Raw genomic sequence first — 24007 nt, forward strand, 5'->3', positions numbered from 1 at the left:
GAAGTAGTTATTCCTCTTTATTTGGCACTGGTGAGGCCACATCTGGAATATTGTGTGCAGTTTTGGGGCCCCCCAGTATAAAAAGGATGTGGATTTGCTGGAGCAGGTTCAGCGAAGGGCAACAAAAATGATTAAGGGGCTGGAGCACAAGACCTATGAGGATAGGCTGAGGGATTTGGGCTTGTTTAGTTTACAGAAGAGAAGACTGAGGGGTGATTTAATAGCAGCCTTCAACTTCCTGAAGGGGGGCTCTGAAGAGGAGGGTGAGAAACTGTTCTCAGTGGTGTCAGATGGCAGAACAAGGAGCAATGGCCTGAAATTGAAGAGGGAGAGGTGTAGGTTAGATATTAGGAAAAACTACTTCACCAGGAGGGTGGTGAAGCACTGGAATGTGTTGCCTAGAGAGGTGGTGGATTCTCCATCCCTGGAGGTTTTTAAGTCCCAGCTGGACAAGGTCCTGGCTGGGATGACTTAGTGGGGGTTGATCCTGCTTGAAGCAGGGGGCTGGACTAGACGACCTCCTGACGTCCCTTCCAGCCCTGTGATTCCGTGGAACATGTAAGTCTCAGCCAGTGGAGTGAGCAACCTCTGGCAACGTGGGCCTCCGCACCTCGCTCAAGTCTGGGTATGGCTGACGGGGCAGACAGCCATCTCCATGGAATCTAGTCCCCTTTAACGGGGCTGCCGGCAACTAATATATACTCCCAGGCCCTAGCTCGGGGTGGGGCAGCAACCAGACAATCTCCGGAGAGCCTGGCCCGAGCTCAGGGCAGGCAACAAACAGTCTCAATTGGGGAAATGAGCTCAAGGCTGAGGGAAGGCCCAGGCCCGAGCTCAGGGCAGGGCAGCACACAACAGGCAGAACACCCAGGCCCCTGTTTGGAGCTGGACACAGACAAACCATCAACAGTTTAGACGGCCTGGGCCCTGGTGCGGGCATGGCGGCAAACCACCAGGTAGAGAGCCCTGGCCCTGGTCTGGGGCAGGGCGGCAATCGGCAGTTAGCTTGCCCAGGCCCTGGTGTAGGGTGCGGCGGCAGACAAACGTCCACCAAAGCGGTGTGGCTTGGGAGAGGCGAGGGGCTGCCTCTCCGGGGCAGGGGTAGGGGGACGCAGGCCCTCCCACTCCACCACCATGTCCCGGTCCGGAGCCCTAGCGACAGCTCTCACTGTGAGCTGGGTAGTGGGGCTCCCGTCCCACAGCACACGACCAAGGGCTCAGGTGGAGCCATTCCCCGCGCCACTTCCTGCCTCCATCTCCAGCAGCGCCTGGTCCCACTCTGGGTGTTTGCCAGCTCAGGGACACAGGTCTCCTCTGGGTAACGGCAGCTGGCAGGTCCCCACACTCCTCCCAGAGCCTGCACCCCCAAACCATCTCCTGCCCCCAACCTCCTCCCAGAGCCTGCACCCCCAAACCATCTCCTGCCCCAACCTCCTCCCAGAGCCTGCACCCCCAAACCATCTCCTGCCCCCAACCTCCTCCTAGAGCCAGCACCTCAAACCATCTCCTGCACCCAAACTCCTTCCACACCCTGCACCCCCAAACCGTCTCCTGTCTCCAACCTCCTCCCAGAGCCAGCACCTCAAACCATCTCCTGCACCCAAACTCCTCCCAGACCCTGCACCCCCAAACCATCTCCTGCCCCCAACCTCCTCCCAGAGCCTCCACCCCCAAACCATCTCCTGCACCCAACCTCCTATAAGAGCCTGCAACCCCAAACCATCTCTTGCACCCAACCTCCTTCCAGAGCCTGCACCCTCAAACCATCACATGCACCCACATTCCTCCCAGACCCTGCACCCCCAAACCATCTCCTGCCCCCAACCTCCTCCCAGACCCTCCACCCCCAAACCATCTCCTGCACCCAACCTCCTATAAGAGCCTGCAACCCCAAACCATCTCTTGCACCCAACCTCCTTCCAGAGCCTGCACCCTCAAACCACCACCTGCACCCACACTCCTCCCAGACCCTGCATCCCCAAACCATCTCCTGTACCCAACCTCCTCCCAGACCCTGCACCCCCAAACCATCTCCTGCATCCAACCTCCTCCCAGAGCCTGCACCCCCAAACCATCTCCTGCACCCAAACTTGTCCTAGAGCCTGTACCCCAAACCATCTCCTGTACCCAACCGCCTCCCAGAGCCTGTACCCCAAACCATCTCCTGCACCCAAACTCCTCCCAGACCCTGCACCCCCAAACCATCTCCTGCCCCCAACCTCCTATAAGAGCCTGCAACCCCAAACCATCTCTTGCACCCAACCTCCTCCCAGAGCCAGCACCTCAAACCATCTCCTGCACCCAAACTCCTCCCAGACCCTGCACCCCCAAACCATCTTCTGCCCCCAACCTCCTCCCAGAGCCTCCACCCCCAAACCATCTCCTGCACCCAACCTCCTATAAGAGCCTGCAACCCCAAACCATCTCTTGCACCCAACCTCCTTCCAGAGCCTGCACCCTCAAACCATCACATGCACCCACACTCCTCCCAGACCCTGCACCCCCAAACCATCTCCTGCCCCCAACCTCCTCCCAGAGCCTCCACCCCCAAACCATCTCCTGCACCCAACCTCCTATAAGAGCCTGCAACCCCAAACCATCTCTTGCACCCAACCTCCTTCCAGAGCCTGCACCCTCAAACCATCACCTGCACCCACACTCCTCCCAGACCCTGCATCCCCAAACCATCTCCTGCACCCAACCTCCTCCCAGACCCTGCACCCCCAAACCATCTCCTGCATCCAACCTCCTCCCAGAGCCTGCACCCCCAAACCATCTCCTGCACCCAAACTTGTCCTAGAGCCTGTACCCCAAACCATCTCCTGTACCCAACCGCCTTCCAGAGCCTGTACCCCAAACCATCTCCTGCATCCAACCTCCTCCCAGAGCCTGCACCCCCAAACCATCTCCTGCACCCAAACTCGTCCTAGAGCCTGTACCCCAAACCATCTCCTGTACCCAACCTCCTCCCAGAGCCTGTACCCCAAACCATCTCATGCACCCACACTCCTCTCAGAGCCTCCACCGCCATACCATCTCCAGCACTCAACCTCCTCCCAGAGCCTGCAACCCCAAACCATCTCCAGCACTCACCCTCCTCCCAGAGCCTGCACCCCCAAACCATCTACTGCATCCAACCTCCTCCCAGAGCCTGCACCCCCAAACCATCTCCAGCACCCACCCTCCTCCCAGACCCTGCTCCCCCAAACCATCTCCAGCACCCACCCTCCTCCCAGACCCTGCACCCCAAACCATCTCCTGCACCCACCCGCCTCCCAGCACCCACACCCCCAAACCATCTCCAGCACTCAACCTCCTCCCAGCGCCTGCACCCCCAAACCATCTCCAGCACTCAACCTCCTCCCAGCACCCACACCCCCAAACCATCTCCTGCATCCAACCTCCTCCCAGCACCCACACCCCCAAACCATCTCCAGCACTCAACCTCCTCCCAGCGCCTGCACCCCCAAACCATCTCCTGCACCCACCCGCCTCCCAGCACCCACACCCCCAAACCATCTCCAGCACTCAACCTCCTCCCAGTGCCTGCACCCCCAAACCATCTCCTGCACCCACCCGCCTCCCAGCACCCACACCCCCAAACCATCTCCAGCACTCAACCTCCTCCCAGCACCCACACCCCCAAACCATCTGCTGCACCCACCCTCCTCCCAGCGCCCGCACCCCCAAACCATCTCCTGCACCCAACCTCCTCCCAGCGCCCGCGCCCCGACGCCGCCTGCCGCAGCAGCCACGTTCTCTGCCGGCGGCGGGGCGGGGCGGGGCGGGGGGCCTGGCTCCGGGCCAGACGAATTCCGGGGGCGCGTCTCTCGGAGCCGCGCATGCTCAGCGCAGTCCGCGCGTCTAGGCCCCGCCCCTGCCCGTCTCCATGGGGACGCGGCGGCGCTTTCCGGCCGGTGCCATGGCGGAGGCGGAGGCGGAGGCGGGCGCGGGCTGGAGCGCGGACGGCGGCGGGGCGGTGTATCGCTCCCGGGACCCCGTGCGGAATCTGCGCTTCCGGTCAGGGCCGGCTCCGCTCCCCGGCGCGCGGTGACCCCGCCCGGGGCGCTGCCCAGCGGCGCCGGCGGTCGGGGCCCGGCTGTGCCCTGCAGGCCCCGCCCTGGCACGGCGGGGTGGTGCCGCCGCCGGGCGCCCGGTTCTCCCTTCCCTGAGTCCCTCTTGCCCGGCCCGGCCCGGCCCGGTGACCCCCGCCTTGTGCTCCTCCCTGCAGGGTGCGTGTCCAGCGGGTCACTTCCGCCAGCCTCCTGCTGCAGCAGCTCCCGCCGCCCGCCGGCCCGCAGCAGCGGGGGAACGAGCTCGGCCTGGCCGCCCTCGGACGCCCGCCGGCGACAAGTAGGTGGCTCGGCACGTGGCTGCCACCCCCGCCCCGGCTCCCCGCACCCGTCAGTCGCTGGAACGGAGCGGCGGGGGCGCGGGGGCTCAGCGCCTGCGTGCGCAGCCGGGGAGCGGGGTGCCGGAGTGGGGGCCCTGACCTGCTGGACAGCACAAGGTCGCAGGCTGCGGCTTTTCCGCGTTGGAGCTCAGCGGAGAGCCACGTGGTGCACCTCGGGTGTAGCGCCACGTGCTAGCACGTGTGCAGACCACAGACTCCGGCATTCGGTCTTCTTGGTCCTGAGGTGCGAGCGAACTCACGGGGAGAACACGCCTTCCCCCCGGCGAAGATGCACCCTCCAGTTCCTATGGGAGAGGGAGCCCTGTTAGGCTGCGGCTGCGGGAGCAACAAAAAGTCTCCTGGCACCTTATAGACTAACGTATTTTGGAGCATAAGCTTTTGTGGGCAAAGACCCACTTCGTCAGATGCACCAGTTCCTGTTTCTCTTCCATGACGTCAAGGGAAGAAAGTCCAGGCACTTGTGCTGCTGATGGAGCCTTGGACCTAGTCCTGGGGACGTTCCGCTCACAGGGCTCATTGTATTTTCTTTTGCTGAGAAGTGAGACTAGCTATAAGCAGAAGAACGTGAGAACAGCCACACGCGGTGTTACACCAAAGGTCCATCTAGCTCAGTATTGTCTTTTTACACTGGCTGGGAGCAGATGCTTCAAAGGCAATCATCAAGTGTTCCGGCCTCTGTTGCCCATTCCCATCTTTTGGGAATCCGTAGTTAGTGTTACCCAGGACATGGGGCTGTGTTCCTCAGCATCTTGGCTAATAGATTTATCCGCGGCTATTTTCCACCAACTTACATAACTTTTTGGGAGTACATTATAATTTTGGTGTTTGTGGCACCTCCTAGCAACAAGTTCCACAGGGTGTGTATCGTGAGATGAAATACTTCCTTTTGTTTATTTTAATCCTGCTGCTGCTTAGTATTTCATTGGGTGACCCCTGGTTTTTGCATTATATGAAGGTGTAAATAACGCTTCCTTACTCACTTTCACCATGCCTTCTTGTAGACCTCTGTCATATTCCTTATTAGCTGTTTTTTTCCGAGCTGAAAAATTAGTCTTATAAATCTCAACAAATGGAAGTATTTACGTACCCCTAGTAATTTTTGTAGCCCATCTCTGTTTGCTTTTCCAATTCTAGTATGTTGTTTTTGAGAGGGGCAATCAGAACTACATGTAGTGTTCAACATATGGGTGTACCAGAAATTTATATAGCAGCACTTTAATATTTTCTGCTTTATCCTTTCCTTAATTGTTCCTAACATTCTGGTTACTCTTTTGTTTGCTGCTGCTCATTAAATAGATGTGAAGTGAAACCCCCTGGCTGATTTTTCACATCTCAGCCCAGAAACCTGCAGAAAGCTGCGAGGAAGTAGGGATTTTAGTCACTCTGTGTTTAAACTGTGGGGAACTGTTGCCAAAAGATGTGCAAATTGTGCTCCACAGTTTGAGTATCTTTTGCTGACAGCTCTGTCAGGAGAGGCTTTCCCGACATTTGGCCAAGCCACAGGAGGCCAAACGATGGGAAGAGCCCTTCCGCTGAGACATCCCTTATGCCTCATGGCATGAGGTATACAAGGTTGTCCCGGCAGAACACTTTTCCCAGAGTGGTTTCAGAAAAGCGGAAGCATTGTTTAGATGTGGCAGACTTTACGGAAGCCAGAAGTCTTTCCATAGCCCTTGTTACATTGCATGTGAGTTCTCCTTTCCTATATTAACCCTGTCTGTGCCTCAGTTTGCCTGAACACAGCACCTGTACCTACATGGTGATGTTAATGTTGGGTGTGATAGCTTCCCAGGTGTGCATAATGGCCAGTGCCCTTTGTAATCTGAGCTTGGGAGGGGGCGTGCCCAGGTGCCACCTTTTGCCTGGGAAGCAGGACAAAAACTGGAGGAAGACCCTGGCTGGGATGGGGCTGCTAGGGGAGGGCAGTCTGGGCTATCTTGGGGTGCAGGACAAGATCCAGGCCCTGGCTTTGGAGGCCTGTTCCCAAAAATGGGTTATAGTGACTCCTGGTTTCTGCACTGACAAGTCTGTTCTGTCCTGTGTCGTCGTTGACTAATAAACCATCTGTTCTTTCTGCTTATTGAAAGTTGCACCCGACTGCCGATGGGAGGTGCAGGGTCCGGTGACTCCCCGCACTTGGATGACAAAAGCCAAGAGCATAAATTAAGAAAAGTGAATTCCCTTGGAATACCTAAGTCAGGGATTCCTAAATACCTCAACAGCTTCAATCATGAGGACATTTCCCTACCATCTGCTGTCAACCACCTTTGTATCCACCCCCATCTACTATCTCTTAACATCCACATTGGAGTTACGTTTGTAGCTTCTTTAATACATCTGGAAAAGAAGACAAGGAGCCAGTCCAGTAATTACTTAACTCTCCTTGGCCCACAGCTTGAGAACTGCTGATCTAAGCTAATGTTTGGAACAAAACTAACGAAAGACTCTGGCCTGTCTGTGTCACTTCGGAAGGGTAGATACAGTCCACTAATTCATTTCCCAACCTTGGAAGAAGGGGTCGATGGAATAATATTCCTCCCTCCCACCCTCACTGCCATTGATGTTAATGGCTGCACCATTCCTAACAAAAGCCTACAGAAAGCTGGTCCAAGCTTCTTGTTGGTTGGGTGCAGGTGACTTGGGAACCCCACCTTTAGCTGCTCCTAGCATCTGGATTCCCAGCTCTGCCATTGAGACAGAAGAGAGGTTTCTGGGAGGGTGGCTGTGTTGTACAGTGCTTTCTGCTGAGAGGTGGGAAGAAGAGGCACAGGCGTGAATAAGTGATCAGCACTCTTTTGTCTTTGAGGTGGCTATCGTGCTGATGATGAGGAAGAGGAGGCAGAGATTGGCTGGCAAGAAAAACTCTTCAGCCAGGTGAGTAAGAGGAAGGCTGGGAATGACCCCTTGAGTGGCAGATAGTACTCAGAGTAGTGTACTGTATGGGGTGTGTCCATTTGCACTAGTGCGAGGGGATCTGGGCTTCCTCTCCATGCTCCAAAGTGGAATGGAGGGCCTGTTCCTGTGGATCCCTGTTAGATATGGGACTAGGTTCTGCAGTTCAAGAGGGGTCTATGGTCTCTAGCCTCACGTGGCCAAAGCAGTCTCTAAATGCCACTAGGAGAAAACGGAACATGTTTCTAATCTAGAATTATCCCAGCTGCTTGCCTGTTCCATCTTGTCCATGTCTGTAGGGGAGAAGTGGAGGACACATGTAAAAGCTGTGGAAGTGACTCTGACCCAAAAGAGAGAGAGAACATTATGGTTACAGTCTGTCCAGGAACAGCAGGCTATGGCCTCATGGTTCCGTTCACAGTGATCTTAAACCAGGTGTGAACAATAATTTTCACAGAGGGGCCACTCCATGATTTATGATACTGGTCATGGGCCAACTCCGGGCCCCCTGGAAGGAGCAGGGGCATATGCAGAAGGGTTGTAGGCTGCAGAGAGAGGTACATTTTTGCACCAAAATAACCTTATGTTTTCTCTGAGCTGTTCTCAGTTTGAGGTGGATCTGTACCAACATGAGTCAGCCTGTCAGACCCCCTTGGACCGGCAGTACCACCAGGAGATCCTGAAACTGGAGAAATCAGGAGGCCGGAAGAACTATCGTATCTTCACCTACACAGACCATGACCGATTCACCAACCTGGAGGAGGTACCTGTTCTTAGTTGCGCCTAAGCTGCTGCCATCTCTGCAGCGTTACCTCTTCATGTGGCCAAGTCTACAGCTTGTAGGAAAGAGGGATACATTTCTCAGGTGGTGGGATGAAGAAATTGAAGCCAAAGACCCTGACAGGCCACCTTGATATTTTCATGCAGAACCCATCTTGCCACTGCCCCAGCTCTAGACTGAGTTCTAGGTTTTTCAGAAAGATGCATATTAAAAATCTGGACTCTTGGCAGCTCCCTCCAAACTCCAGTGTTTGCTCCCTGTTAGAATGAGAGCTGCCATCAAAGAGAGTCTCAATGTGCTGTCCTCAAAGAATAGAGGATGGATGGGTAGCTCTTTGATGACTAAGCTTAGGAACTGTGCTCTCCTGTTCCAAGGCTCACCCTGTCTTTGGGTCAGCTGGGGAAGTGTGTGCGTGCATGTGTGCCTGTTCCTCATTCTCAGGACTGAAGTCAGGCCTGGGAGGGAGGGAGAAGGGAAATCTCTTGTGAGGTGAATGCACTTGCCTTTCCCAAGGGAAGGAGGAGTTCTGTCTGTAACTGGAATAGTTCCACCTCCCTGCTTTCTTTTCCAGCACTGCCAGAAGGTGACCACCTCAGAGCAGGAGGTGCCATCATTCCTAGCAGAGAGGATGGCCAATTTAAGGAGAAGAAGGCAGGACCGCAGGCCAGTGTATGTGCTAAGAGGAGCACAGAGCTAACTTAAGCCTGTCTCAGAACTCACTGATGCAAGACTCCCAACACCAGGGCCTGGGGGTTTTGAGTACTCTGCCCGTGGAAGCTGGTGGCGCATGCAGAGCTTGCAGTTGTGGCTCCTTGCTCTGGCGCCCCTGCATGTGGGTGTCTCCATTGGGACTGTATGCGCTGGCGCTGTGGGGTTTTGTATCTGGCGGCTTGGAGAGCTTGGATAATACGGTTCTGCGGCTTCTTTGTCAGGGAAGGAAATGTGCTGAAGTCCCGAGTCATCACCTGGGAGCCCTCAGAAGAATTTATTAAGAATAATCATGTCATCAATACCCCTGTTCAGACCATGTACATCATGGGAGACTTGGGACCATATGGAAAGTAAGTAAAGACTCTAAGTAACATGGTCTCCTGGATGGGAAGCCCCATTCCCATGGCACTAGTCCCACAAGGGGAATTGTAAGATCATCCACAATTCCAGCTGCTGTTGGCTCCTACTCTTTATCTGAGTGGGAACCCTTATACCTGTCTCTGCCCTTACGCTGATTGAGGGTTGTGGCTGGGTTTGTTTCCCTTCCCCCATGTGCACAGGAAGGGCCATGATTCCAGTGGCAGCTGGTGCCCATGAGTTTTGTTCAGACTGGGTGGCTGTTTCATGGTCTCTCCCCTCAGGCTTGGCCACAGGGAGTATGAACGCGTTCTTTGTACAGTCAAGGTGGATGGCAATGGGGTGATCACAGTGAAGCCTGATTTTACAGGAACTAAAGGTGCTTACAGGTGAGCAAAGCAGGGTGGGGCTAGTGCAACAGATGAGATTGGTGCGGAGGGGTTAAACTCACTTCCCAGGGTAACCTTGTATAGTGTGGAGTGGGGGACCCAGCAGCCTAGCACCTATAATGGGAAGCCTGGGCTCCAGAGCTCTTCATCCAGGATCACAGTGTGCTCCTCTCTGATACCGCGTGAGGTCTGCTGAGCCTCTGGAGCAGGCATTCATCCCCGTGGCCTTGTACGGGTGACTCCCTGCTCCTCATATTCATTTCCTTAATGATGCCTTGGTGCTAGTCAAGCCCCCAGGAGTGTGAGTAGTGAGGCATGGCTGCTTTTGCAGCCACTGCCTCAGCTGTAGGGGTGGAATAGCTGCTGTGGGCACTGCCTGTACTGAACCTTGCCTGTGGTGCTTTGGGGATGTGCAGGATTGAGCTGGATGGAGATAAGCGAGAGCTGTGGAGATACACAATTGAGAACGCCTCAGCCCAGGTGCAGCGCGAGGAGGAGGAGCGGGAGCAGCGCATGTTCAGTGATGTAAGGAGCAACTGTGACCAGAGGTGAAAGTGAGCCGAGGCACCACTCTAGGAAGAAGGAGTTGGCTGTCTTCACCGCTGGGCTGCAGGAGGAGGTGCAGCGAGCTTCCAGCCAAGCTCACTGGGCTCTGCTATATGCCGCCTGGCAGGTGAAGGGGGCTGGCTGGGGTGCCCCATCCATGTCCAGGACTACCTGAGTGCTCTCCTCTTTCCCATCCTGGGCTCCATTTAGAGAACAGGGGAGTTGAAGCTTCTCTCCCTGCCCCCACCTCAGATTGGTACAGGGATGCTGCTTGCCGTCAGGGAGAAAGGGGAAGTACACGGTTGCTGCATTCCTCACTCTGGCTTGTGGGGAGTAGGGGTCAGGGGAGCTCTGCACTTTGCTCTCGCTCCCTGACAAGGGCAGGAAAGAAAACAACACACAGCATCCTGGTATGAATCAGGGGCTGGGGGAAGGAACTTCAGCCCCTGTCCTCCCCGCACACATTCCTGCACCCCACCCAAGCCCATGCCCTGACTCCTGCAGCTCTCCACTCCCCCGCCAATCCTTTGGCCCTGACTTTTTCATCCTCCATACCAACCCCCTGCCCTGAGTTCCTCCTCGCCATCCCACCCTGACTCCTACACCGCAGCACTCTTCCATGAGTCCCCAAGACCCTGCCCTGACTCCCGCGTCCCCCCCATGCCCTGCTCTGAATCCCCCCATACGCCCCCTCACACCATGCTCAACCTCTCACACACTTCTTAAAGGTGCTGTTGTATCACAACCCCCCCACCCAGTGTCCTGCCCTGAGGGCCTGCCCTGGAAAGGGTTGTGATACAACAGTACCTGTAAGACATGTACGTGTGACTAAAGGCCCTTGGGTACTCAGCTCAAGAGACAGTTTGTGGTGGGATCAGTTTCTGAAATGGCAAGACTTCCCTAAAAGATGCCCTGCTGCTAGCACCTCCTATTTAAATGGTGGGAGTGCTACATGGAGCACTTCGCTGATTGTAACTACTGTATCACACTGATGGCTGGGCTCTTGGGTAACCAGCAGTGTTCCCTGTAAGCCGTACAGTTGTGCAGCAGCTCAGGAGAAATTCGAATGCTGCCCAGCTGGTTAATAGAGCATCCACAGCTAGGGGTTTTGTTTTCCTACTGGTGGTGCACATTCTCACATGCCTCGGTTCATATAAAATTTGTTCCACGCATGGATGGAAAAAGTCTGTGTATGGATGGGAAAGATTAGAGGGAACACTGGTAGCCAGATCTTAAGATGACCTAAATCCGGCACCCTGAGTTCCTCTGAGGTACCTACCGAAGACACCAAAGCACAGCGCTCATGTGCTTTGGCACAGCTTGATAAGCATTTTCCACTAACTTTGTTTTCTGAATGGTATTGCTGTGGATCCCATTGCCTTAGACAAGCCAGAAGGGGATTAAGATCTGGACAATAGTTGGCTCCTGTATCTGGAAGGGAAGTGTGTTTTTTAAATAGAGCACAGATCGGAAAACCCTCTGGGACTGCTGCCATCTTGTGGTCCAGTAATAACTTGGGAGTGAAGAAAACACCCAGACTGTAAACTAAATTTACAAGTAGTGGATGTGTTTCTGCTCTCTAAGCAGCTGATGCAACCTTTGCTAGCTCTTCCTGCTGCTTTCCTCAACCGCTTGTCCAGCTAAACTAGCCCTCTTCCATGTACTGATCTCATAAAGTATTGGTTCTTCTGATTTTCAAAATGTCTTTGCTCTTTCCATGTGCATTGTGACAAAGCTCCTTTCTACCTTGGCTTGTCCTGCACTTTTTGTCAGATTATTTGCCTCAGGGGCTTGTAGAAACCCTCAGTTTAGACACCAGCTTGCTGTTTGATGAGCTGTTTTCATCATTGGCCAACATAGGGAAAAGGAAACCAAATTCCATAGTCTGTGCTGCCAAGTGGCAGGACTAATCCCTCCACCAGTACCAGTCCTCCTCTTGTGCTGGATAGGGGATGGGAGAATGCAGTGAGCTTGGGCCCACCTTCTGCTCTTTAAAGACTAACAAAATAACGTATTAATCTTTAAAGTGCTACCTGACTGCTGGTTTGTTTTATTAGAATACAGACTAACACGGTGACCTCTCAGTTATACAGCTGGAAGCCAAGTCGATTTACCGGGCTCCAGCCCAGGGACCCTGTGATAGCAGTTGCCTCCACTGACTTGACAGCGATGATTCCCTGGGCCACTTCCCCGCGGCAGTCCCCAGCACCCTCCTTACCATAGGCTCTTCCCTCTGGTACCTGCTTGCACTTGCTTCTCTCAAATTCTCTACAGCTACTTTTCTCATCAGCTCCTCATGTGCCCTGAGCCCACAGAAGAGGAGCCTTTTAAGAATCCGTCTCAGCTAGTTTTTCATTATGTCCAAGTGTCCTGATTGGCCTACCTCCCTTGAGTCTGGAAGCCTCCTACTTGGTCATCACCACTCATGATTTTATAGGCATCTGTCATATTCCATCCTTAGCTGTGTCCCTTCCAAGCTGAACATCCCAGGCTTTTTAAATCTGTTCTTATATGGAAGCTCTTCCATATCCCTTGTCACACTGTCTGTAGTCTCATTATTGTATCTACCTCTGGGCAAATTGGCAAAAGCAGGAAAACGCCTGCTAGTGTCAAAAGCTGGTGGTATGTTTTATAATTAATTTCACCAACCCAGTGCAAAATGTGCATCTCTACCATGTTTCCCTAAAATATTTCAGGAGTATTATAATGGAGTCAATCTCTGTAGATGCTTCAGTTTATCTCTCCAGCCAAGCAAGCTAGACTGTAGGATAAAAGAAAACACACACACACCCCCAAATCTTACATCACAACCAACACCAATTCTTTAGTAAACGTACGACAGGTATCCTAGCTTTTAAAAAAAAAAAAAGTTAGTGAGGGCTACTGAGAGGTTAAAGCAGATAAAAATGTATGTACTACTGAGTCAGCACCTGTATTTCCAAATCAGCCAGTTTCCCAAAAGGCTCCTCAGGAACTACTCAGGATGCTGCAGAGTGCCACGGTCAAGAGCTAGGAGCACAGCTCTGTGAGAGTATACCAATCCCCATGGCAGGTAGGCTGCTCTCCCAGATCCTGCTGCAGGATGCAGGGCTGTGCTTCTGGCTACCAGCCATGGGACTCAACAGCCTCCACGCTGCCCCTTCCCACATGCACCCTGCTGCACCCTTCCAGTCCCTACTCAGTCAGTGGAAACCCATCTGCTACTACCAGGTGCGGGACTCTTCTGCAGCAGCAGAGGGGCTGTTACTGACTGGGGGAAGAGGCAGAATGGCTGCATAGCTCCAGGTGCGCATCCTTGCATCAGCCGGGCTGTGCCCGCAGCTCCAGCCATAGGGCTTTGCAGGCACCCTGCAATTTCCCCTGAGCACCCCCCAACCCTGCTTCCGCCTCTCCCTGACTCCTCTTCCCCCACCAGAGTTTGCAGTGCATCAAAAGCTCTGGGAGGGTGGGGGAGGATTTGCAGAGCAAGGGGCTGGCCTTTTCCCACTAGTGCTCCAGCCTGGGGCCGCATATGGGGATGCCCAACCACAACTCATGCTGGACTGTAGAAGTCCAGACCATAGCAGTCATATCTGTACATTTAACAACCACTTTGATCTGTATCAGTGGTTCTCAGCCTATTTATCATTGTGAGCCACATATGTAGCTCTCTGTGTTACGTGGGCTGCAGTTACACATAGATCTATACCTATATGTCCCTAAGGATGTCAGGCCACAAGCAACCCATAGGCTACCAATTGAGAAACACTGGCCTATACGGATGCCCAAGTAAATTGACTTGGCTTCCAGCTATACAACTGAGAAGGAGTCTTGTTCATCTGTATTCTAATAAAACAAACCAGCAGTGAGGTAGCACTTCAAAGACGAATACGTTATTTTGTTAGTCTTTAAAGTGCTACATGACTGCTGGTTTGTTTTAGTAGCTCTACAACTGTAAGTGTTCAGTGTGACCTGGGGCTTTGCATCAGTAGCCTGGGGCATCACATTCACCCCTCTGAATTTAACCTTCCAGCATTTTTATACAAGCGTGTATAAAATTTATCAGCATTTGTCTGCCTTCATGTGATGTAATCGAACGAGACTCTTTTCTGTTTGACTTTCTCTTGAGTTCCTGCCTGTACTTTATTAACTTTTATTCTCTCTGCTTTACTACGACATACGGGATGTCTCTGAACTGTGCTCCTCTGCACCTGTTGGCTTTCCTGTTGTTAATTTAAATACTCCTCTTCAACCTTTTTTATTTTACACACCGTCAGTCCGGTTCTGTTCTGGTTTAGGTGGAGCCCTTGCTTTCTGTGTAGACTTCTCCTTTTCTAAAAGGTTCCCCAGTTCCAAATAATCCTAAACCCCTCCTCCCGATACCATTGTCTCACCCACACATTAGGAATCTGCTGTTTTGCCTCCCTGACTGGCCCTGCCTATGGAACTGGGAGCATTTCAGAGAATGCTGCCATGAAGGTCCTGGACTTTAGTTTCTTACCTACTAGCCTGAATTTGGCCCCCAGGACCTTTCCCCTCTCTTTCATTGGTAGCTATATATGCCATGATCACCAGCCCCTCCCCAGCACTGCACATAAGTCTGTCTAGATGCCTGGAGAAGTCCTCAACTTTCGCACCCTGCAGGCAAGTCACCATGCAGTTCTCTGTTCATCACAAACCAAGCTACCTATATTTCTAATGAGCAAATTCCCCATTAGTATCACCTGTCTCTTCCTAATAACTGGGATCCCTTTCCCCAGTGCTAGAAGATACCATGACATCATCTGGAAGGAGGGTCCCAATTATGGGATCATTTCTCGCCACTCCAGATGTACTCCTTCCCTGGAACTTTCATCGCCCTCAGCGGGGGAAGCTGTCCAACTTGGGGAAGGACCTGCTGTACTGTCCCTTGCAGAGTTTCTTCTGTGTTCCTCTCAGTCTCCCTTCTCTCCCTCTGTTCAGCCACTGTGTTCTCAATAGCCAGTATTCTGTCTCTGACAGCCATGGGGTGCGTATACTGATTGTACGCATGTCTAACATACCCAGAAGGCAGGTCGTCACACATGCTGCATTCAGTACAATGTGTTGAATAGCTCCACTCTGCACCTGGACTCTGCCTGCATTATTTTTACCTTATAGGGACTTTTTAATTTGTTTTCTGGGGTGGTTGATTTACTTACTTTAGTGTTACAAATAACAAGCAGTTCTGTAGCACCTTAGAGGCTAACAAATTTATTAGGTCATGAGCTTTCATGGGTAAGACCCACTTCTTCATTTTTCATCTGAAGAAGTGGGTCTTACCCACAAAAACTCGTGACCTAATAAATTTTTTAGTCTCTAAGGTGCTATAGAATTGCTTGTTGTTTGAAGCTGCAGACTAAAGCTGCGTCTACACGTGCACGCTACTTCGGAGTAGCGGCACTAACTTCGAAATAGCGCCCGTCACGGCTACACGTGTTGGGCGCTATTTTGATGTTAACATCGACGTTAGGCGGCGAGACGTCGAAGCCGCTAACCCCATGAGGGGATAGGAATAGCGCCCTACTTCGAAGTTGAACGTCGAAGTAGGGCACGTGTAGACGATCCGCGTCCCGCAACATCGAAATAGCAGGGTCTGCCATGGCGGCCATCAGCTGAGGGGTTGAGAGACGCTCTCTCTCCAGCCCCTGCGGGGCTCTATGGTCACCGTGTGCAGCAGCCCTTAGCCCAGGGCTTCTGGCTGCTGCTGCTGCCGCAGCTGGGGATCCATGCTGCATGCACAGGGTCTGCAACCAGTTGTCGGCTCTGTGGATCTTGTGTTGTTAAGTGCAACTGTGTCTGGGAGGGGCCCTTTAAGGGAGCGGCTTGCTGTTGAGTCCGCCCTGTGACCCTGTCTGCAGCTGTGCCTGGCACCCTTATTTCGATGTGTGCTACTTTGGCGTGTAGATGTTCCCTCGCAGCGCCTATTTCGATGTGGTGCTGCGCAACGTCAATGTTGAACGTTGACGTTGCCAGCCCTGGAGGACGTGTAGACGTTATTCATCGAAGTCGCTACATCGAAATAAGCTACTTCGATGTCGCGTAGACGTAGCTTAAGAGAGTTACCCCTCCAAGACTGAGTTTAGAGTGTGTGTGTTGGGGATGGCTGCCTCTTGCGCTCCCTCTCCAAACTCCCCCATTTTCTGCTCCTATTCTCCAACTCCTCTGGCCACTTAGGAGCTGGCTTTCTAAACTCCATCTGCATGTCAAGGGATCCAATGATGGCAGGCTGGAGCCTTGTAGCTCCCAGTCTAGTCCAGTAGGCTGCTTGGCTAAGCACACAGGCCCCTAAACAGACCACTCTATAAACTTCCAGCAAGCAAGTATATGGCAACAAATAGGTAATAAGCTCACCCTAGAGATCACTTAGTCTCTTCCCCTTCACTGGGAGAATTCTCGCACAAAACTCCTGTCTGCTGCTCTGGTTTGTTTTCTTCTTCACCTTTCCCCACTTAGTTTGTAGTATGTCTAATAGTCAGCCTGGCTCTTTGGTCACAGTGTTTGTTGCCCCAGCTGCTATCATCGAGAGCCTGTAATCCAAGAGACGTGTCTCATTGCAAGAGGGATTCCAGTTTGCCAAGAATCTGAAACACTTCTCTGTATCATGAACTCTTGATACAAGTGGTTTCTGTAATCAGGCTCTAGGAAGAAGAGAAGTTCAAGTGTTCAGCTCATCTCTAGTTCACTTCCCGGGTCCCTAAATACACCAGATTGTTATGGCTTTTGTCCCTTGTTCCCACGTGGGTGACACCAGCCAAGGAACTCTGTCATTCTTAGACACACTTCTGCAGCACTGGCACAGGTTTCATTCTCTGACCCTGGATGTCCCAAGCTGAGAGTCTCATATGTCTCTGGTTGGGGCTGTTCTCTGTAATGTTTGGAAGTTGAAATGATTGGTGCGTGATAGACTTTTTCTAATCTGCTGTTTTCCTTTAGTTGTATAGTCGGCACAAGGAATATCTCAGCAGCCTTGTTGGCTCAGACTTTGAGATGGTGAGTAACTGATGTGGTAAGAATACGAATTCATCAGTGACCGGAAGTCAGAATTGTAAATGAATTGTCTTTGGAGAACAGTGCCTCCCGAGTCCCATGGGGCAGTGTCTGTAGACCTGCCTTGATGTAAAGCAGCATTGTACCTCCTGCAGCCTTGTTCCCAATGATATTTGTGCTGCTTAGTGCACTGACGTGTCTCCACCTCCATGGGAGTCATGGGGCTTAGGCTGGGATGTTAGGGCACTGCATTGTCTGTGTAGACATTGTGAGTTACTTACATTGGCTGTTCTCTTTGTCAGTTACTGGCTAGTCACCCCAGCATGGGTGGGGAATTCCAAGTAGCACTCCAGACTCCCCATCTCAGCTGGCTTGAGTGGGAGAGAGGGGTGCCAGGATTTTCAGAGTGATGGTAGGTGTACAGCTTGAGGTGCGATTATGATAGATGGGTTGTGCCCTACTGTGCTAATCATGCCACTGATGCCTGCCTTTCGGCTCCCCAGGGCTCCCCACCACCCTCCTGCTGGGCCAGATCCTCTGGTCTCTCCCAGCCAAATGACAGGATTGGGGCTTCTGGCCCCTCTACAGAGTATCAGACACTCTGACCCAGTGCAGATCCAGGAGGGCTTACCACCCAGGAAAGCAGCCCTCAATGGGACTAAAACCCCAAATACAACCATCTTACTCTGTGTAAACGTTTTGCACAGAGAGCACTTGTAAGGATGTCTACCCTCTTTATCAATGAGCGATATGCACACTGGTTGCTCCCTCTTCCCCCAAGTAACAATTATTTGAACTAGGCTTGTTAATAAACAAAAGTGTTTTTATTAAGTATAGAAATGTAGGATGTTAAAGTGCAAGTGAAAACAGATCAAAGTAAGTTACTAAATTAAAATGAACCAAAAAAAAAGCTTAGCTAGTTCTAATCCACTAAGAAACTTGTTATATGCAAATTTTTGCCCTGAACAGTTGTTCTAAAATCACTTTCACAAGCAGCCTCTTAACTTGGGCCTGATCCTTCCCCCTGGCTCAGTCTTAGGTGTTTCCAGCAGGAACCTTTGGTGGTGAGCAGGGAGTTCTGTTGGTTTTTCTGGCGACTCCCCTACGCTTTGTCTCCCCCACCCCCTCAGCCTTATATGCCTTTTGTCCAAGGGGGGAATTCTTTGTGTTTATTTCAAACTTTTCTTACCATGAATAGAAAATTACCAGTTCCAAAAGGGATTTCTGGATTAGGTGGCCTGGCCCACGTGTCTTTCTAGGACCAATCACAGTTTGTGTTTATAGGACAAATAAGCTTATTTACAGGTCATTGACTTGATCACTGAGCCATCCAGACTCTGGGGCATCATTGATGGCTCTCATTAGCACATTTAGAATTATAAACAGAGCCACAGTTGTTATAACTTCACGCACAAGAGTGATACAAGGACAAAAATAGGATATACACTTTCATCAGATTATAACATTAAAACGGATATGTTACACTGGTACTTGTTTAAAGCATCTGAGGTTGTTCATATTCATAAACCAGTTTTCATAAAGCATGAAGAGCCGTGAGAGCCTGTTTTAGAGTGGGTTGAACACTCGAAGGAACGTGCTCAGATTGGCTGGTGGCTTTTGGAAATCTTGGCTGGATCCTGTGGGAAGCCAGGACCCTTTCGCAGGGACTCTTGTCTCCCTTTGATTAGCAGAGAGAATCGCCTGGCTGGGGCTTACTGTGCAATTGACTAAGAGGTGGTGTGCAGTGATGCTCTCGCTTAGCGCTGGGCCACTAAGGAAGTGAGTGCACAGGAATTAGTCAGTTGTCACTGAGCTGCTTTTCCCTTTTCTGTTCATGTTCTCTCTGTCATAGACTCTCCCTGGTGCACTTCGGCTGTTGGTGAATGGAGAGATCGGTGAGTGCTTATTATAGACTCGCTCTGGTGGGAAGGTGGGCTGCTGCCACATAGGGCCCTGCACTCAGCAGAGACCCAGGGACTTGGATCCACATTCTCTCAGTCTAGGCCTTGTCTCCTGGGAAGGATGTGAGCTGACTTCCTCCCAGCATCCCACATGCCGGCTGACTAGTCCCAGGAGCAGTGTTTGCACGTTTCAGAGTGCCTTTAGCCATTCCAGGCTGACATGCGGGGGTGGGCAATGGAGACCACAGCCAAGAACGGAGCTTAGCCTAGAACCCCCCAGTGGAGGGCACTGCTGTTGGGGAGAGGTGTTGCTAGTCACACAAGGAGGCCCCCTTTGAGAAGACCCTGGCTTGTCCACAACATCTCCAGTAATCTCCTGTCCTTAGTGAGCCCTTTGGGAACCTTCTGTGGGACTGTCCCAGCCACGGCAAGGCAGATTCTAGTGGGTTTGGGCTGTGGTCAGGAGACCCTGTTATCGTTGGTTTTTTCCTCTCAGTTTCAGCCCAGGGCTACGAGTATGACCGTCTCTATGTTCATTTCTTTCTGGATCTGCCCAGCCGTGAGTAGCCATGGTTCCTGAGCCAGTGTCCCTGCCTTGCCACCCCAATCCCCAGATATATCCCCTCAGCCACTGGACGCGCTCAAGACTCACAGATCTGCCACTTCCAAAGAACCAGCACACACTAGTTCACCAGTTTCCCCTCAGTTCACTGCTCCGTGTAACACACAGCACTTCAATCCGCGTATAGTGAAAACAAGTAACCAAGTGTGGAGACATAAGTGACAGCAACTGAAAATATTGGAAACAAGTGGTTGCAAGTAAAGTAAAATCATAATGCGCAATTTGGAACCTGGACTTTGTACTGCCATGTCTGTGCTATGTCTCTGCATTTTTCAGCCAGGCAGGCTGTGATCCCTTTTTCCTGAAACAAGCCACACACTCAGCTTGTCCCCCGGTAAAGGATACCGTGCATCTCTCTGCACTTCCTGATGTACCAGACTATTTCTTTCATTTCTGCCATAAACAGGACACCCTCTTGCTGTGTGTTCTGTCATGTGGGATGAGACCTCTTGAATAGCAGGTGTCCCCATGTGGAAATAGACTTACATGCAGTGCCCGCCAGGGAAACATCTGACTGACCAGAACCAGTTCATCTCCTCCTGGGTGACCTGTTAACTTACATGTCTTAAAAGCACAGTTTTCAGGATAGACATATGACTTTTTCAATAACATCCTTACAAACATTTTGCAGTGATTATGATGACCAGTGGGCTACAGCTCTCAGTAAAGACCTTACATGCCGCCTTTTAGCTAGCTAATATGCAAATGTCAGACAATGGGGAACCCTTTAAAATCCCCAGGTGTCTCTGGGTCACAAGGATGTGTAACTCCTGCTGACCAGTGGATTCCCCTCACTCCGCCCTTCGCAGTGGGGGTGTCCTGCAGCAATTCCTTACTTAGGATACCATAGAGAGCAGAGCATGACACCTTTCCCATCAGCTCTGTGTCCCACTCAGATCTCGCTGCCGGGTGGTGTCCAGTTTCCATCAGTCCTGTTTTTCCTGAGACAGAAAGGCAGCCCCTAGCCCTCGGGTCACTGTGGGTTGGAGTTGTGGATGTAGAATCCTCAGCTTTGTGCTGCCTCACTCTGCAGCTTGTCCAGCGGGCCTTGATCCCGTTTAGTGGGTTTGTTTGTTCACTCCTGTTTTAAACCCTTGGCTTTTGCCTGTGAGACTATTCCCCTTGTCTCTTCCTCTCCATGACATTACAGGCCAGTTGGCTGGCTCCCTTCCTGGGGGTACAGCCCTTGTTGCATTCTGCTTTCAGGTCGGATTTAGGTAAGTTTGTGCTCTCAAATCCAAGTGAAGCTGGCACTGAAGTTCGCGGCTCCAGGGCTTTCCCAGAAGGTGCAGCTGGAATGCAGGAGGTTAGCGAAGTGCCTAAGGAGAGTTTAGTGAGAGAGGACTGATGCTTGTCTTGGCTACTCCAGGACAGTCCATGCTCCTTTTCTTGCAGCAGTAGCCTTTCATCTCACCACCACCTTTTCTTCTGCCAGGTTGGTCGAGCCCAGCATTCCAGCAGCTCTCTGGGGTGACGCAGACCTGTGCCACCAAGACCCTGGGCTGGGTAAGGGGCATGAGAGGGCAGTTCTGATGATGTAGTTTTGCAGGCTGATGGGGTTTCTTGCAGTTTGCAGAGAGCTCTGTGTGCCCACCCAGCTCCTTATGTGAAGTGTTACGATGGGAAATGTTATGGGGGTTCCTTGTACAGCTCCGGGCAATAGAGGTCTCAGGTCTGGCATTGTCTTAGGGATTTTCCAGAGCCAGCAGCATTGAATGCTCTTGGTGGGACTGATCTTGGCCAGGAGTCAGTCCCCAGCAGGATCAAACCAGGGATGTAAAATGCTGTTTAATTGGTTAACGGGTAAGATGTGAGGTTTAACCAGTTACCTGATTAAAGGGGGAGTGAGCGGGGATGGAGGGGGGGGGCTGCAGCCTGGCCAGAGCAGCCTCTGCCTGCGCTGCACCTGCATGGAGCCGGTATGTATCAGCCATTAAGGATGATGCTTCCCGGTTAAATGGTTAACCTTTCACTTCTCTAGAGCAAATCCCCTCTCCTCAGCCTCAGCAGGTTCTCTCGAGCCCTTGCCTTGTGCCACATGAGGCTGGTGATTGGCTCTGATCTCTGCCCTCTCATCTCATTCGTGTTCCTCTTTCCCAGGACAATGTGGCATATTTCTCTTACCCTTTCACTCTGGAGATGTTTTTCACTCAAGAGGATGAGTCAGAAGGTGAGTCCCTTGGGCCTTGTTTGCCAGAATGTGCCAGGGAGGAGCAAAATTCAGTCTCTGGAAAACATGCTCCCCAGCCCGTACGGACTAGGATCATCCCAGGAACGGTCACTTCCTATGCCAGGGACTATGCAGGGATGGGACATTCCTGCTAGTGAGGTGCTGAGTGGTCGAGGACCAGTTCTCTGTTGCCAGCAGAGGCCTCCTCTCGTTTGTCATTGTGTTCCCTCCTTTTAGGCTCTCTCCCCCAGTGGCCAGTGATCTATTTTGAGGTTCTCTCGCTGGATTATTGGCAGAGGTATCGCGTTGAAGGCTATGGCTCGGTGGTACTGCCAGCAGCTCCAGGTAAAACCTCCCCAGATAGCCAGTGTGTCTGGGGGCTGGGTCTTTAGGCTTGGGCGGCTCCTCACAGCCTGGGATCTCCGAAGCAGTGAGGAGGAGTCGGGTGAGCAAGTCCCATGCTGTTCAGTGCTAGTGCTGGGGAGCAAGAGGCAGTGACCTTTGTTTTGTCTGGCCGTTCCCTTGGCAGCATCAGCCAGCCAGCCCAGATAAAACACTTCTGCCTTTGAGTCCCATACAAGGGGAGAGACACTTCCCTGACCCACAGGCAGAAAGCACTACTGAAACACCAGGCATTTCTCTTCTGCTGAACAAGGAAATATAACTGGTTGACTCAGGAAAGGGCAAAGCTTAGCATCCTGTTAAGTGTACATGGTGTGATGGAGTGAGGAGAGTGCAAATGCGAGACGCAGGCTAGATGTGAGAAACAAGCAGAGCAGCTCCCAGTGGCTAAGGATGACCCTGGGGCTACAACTGGCAGGTAACACCTCTGCCCTGAACAAAGAGGAGGGAGGAGCCAAGCTGGGTTTTTGAATCGGGGGTGGCAGTTAGAGGCTAGGGGAAGAGCTGGAAGGCAGCCAGCCTGAGGAGGGGGAAGCTACACCCCAGAGGGGCACCCCTTGGGGTCTTCTCCCCAGGACGGGTTGGAAGGACTGTCTCTGACTGCTGTACTGACGCTTCTGTGAGAAACTGGGTGTCTGTTGCCTAATAAACCTTCTGTTGTACCTGCTGAGTGAGAGTCACTCCTGCCAGCAGACAGGGTGCAGTGCAGGAGTACCCCTGAACCCCATCACACATGGTACCTCCGCTGTTAGCGGTACTGGGGAGGGCAGAGGTAGGCCCTGTCACACACCCAGCATCTCCATTGCTAACTGTCCAGGGGAGGAAGGTATCAACATTGTTAGGTGCATGTGAGCAGGGTGGAGACATTTTTCACACACGATCCTTTTCCAGCCCATTTGTGGGTTAGGATGTGCGTCCTTCCTACCTTCCTCCCCTGGGATTCTGGCTGGGTTTGTCAATATACATCTCTAACTGGCTTGAATCCTGCAACAGGGTTCCACACTGTGACAGCTCCCACCTGGCGTCCCATTGAGTTGGGTGTGGTCTCTGAGCTGAGGAGGTTTTTCATTGGTGGGTCCCCTGAACTGGAGGACATGACCTATGTCAGGGTGCCAGGAACCTTCAAGGTGAGTTTAGCCTTGGGGCTTATGCCACTTGCTCTGAGTCAGATTCTGCTTCTCACACAGGAAACTCTTGAATAGTAACCGAGAGGAAGCCGTGCTAGTCTATACACTATCAAAACAAAAAGCAGTCAAGTAGCACTTTAAAGACTAGCAAAATGGTTTATTAGGTGAGCTTTTGTGGGACAGACCGCAAAGTGGGTCTGTCCCACGAAAGCTCACCTAATAAACTAGGAAACTCTTGGGGTGACCTGGGCCAGATTCCAACCTGCTGCTCAATGGACATTGTTAGAACCATCATGAGACCTAGCCCTCTTGTTGGCTGTGTGAACTGAACTTTGCTCTCCAGACCATGGGCACATTACCATGGGGTGTCTGTAGGAGGCTTACATTGCCCTGGTCTCTGCTGGGCTGCTTCTCTACAAAGTGGCTGGAATGGGCACCTTCCCTGGCACATATAAAAAAAACCAGCTGGTTCCCCTTGAGACATGGAGCTGTGCTGCAGCTGGGCTCACTGCCTGGAGATGGGACTCATCGTGGGGAGAGGTATCAGAGGGGTGGCTGTGTTAGCCTGTATCTGCAAAAACAACATGAAGTCTGGTAGCACCTTATAGACCAACAGATTCCCTGGAGCACAAGCCCTCGTGGGCAAAGACCCACTTCATCAGATGCATGAGACAGGCAGGATATCCATGGGCTTGGGAGACGTAAAGC

At 52.3% G+C, this 24007-nt stretch overlaps 1 protein-coding gene across 4 annotated transcripts in view; it reads left to right on the forward strand.

Moving 5' to 3' along the window:
* The first annotated feature begins 3907 nt into the window (after positions 1–3907).
* The window catches only part of MKS1 (MKS transition zone complex subunit 1), a 29055-nt gene continuing 8955 nt past the window's right edge, over positions 3908–24007 (forward strand). For 2 of the 4 annotated variants that reach the window (XR_012648095.1, XM_075013449.1), the window contains exons 1-15: positions 3908–4020; positions 4232–4353; positions 7221–7288; positions 7914–8069; positions 8659–8756; positions 9020–9148; positions 9440–9544; positions 9961–10069; positions 17024–17080; positions 18930–18972; positions 19475–19537; positions 21036–21106; positions 21701–21770; positions 22008–22115; positions 23166–23299. Coding sequence is in view for 3 of the 4 variants with exons in the window: in XM_075013449.1 (XP_074869550.1) it covers positions 3923–4020; positions 4232–4353; positions 7221–7288; positions 7914–8069; positions 8659–8756; positions 9020–9148; positions 9440–9544; positions 9961–10069; positions 17024–17080; positions 18930–18972; positions 19475–19537; positions 21036–21106; positions 21701–21770; positions 22008–22115; positions 23166–23299 (1431 nt within the window). In the remaining variant the exon portion in view is untranslated. Of the gene's footprint in view, positions 4021–4231; positions 4354–7220; positions 7289–7605; positions 7742–7913; positions 8070–8658; positions 8757–9019; positions 9149–9439; positions 9545–9960; positions 10070–17023; positions 17081–18929; positions 18973–19474; positions 19538–21035; positions 21107–21700; positions 21771–22007; positions 22116–23165; positions 23300–24007 lie in introns of those variants that run through there. The other 2 variants (XM_075013451.1, XM_075013450.1) reach the window with 2 other exon arrangements.

The sequence above is a fragment of the Carettochelys insculpta genome, chromosome 19 (assembly GCF_033958435.1).
Source record: "Carettochelys insculpta isolate YL-2023 chromosome 19, ASM3395843v1, whole genome shotgun sequence".
NCBI classification, from domain to species: domain Eukaryota; kingdom Metazoa; phylum Chordata; order Testudines; family Carettochelyidae; genus Carettochelys; species Carettochelys insculpta.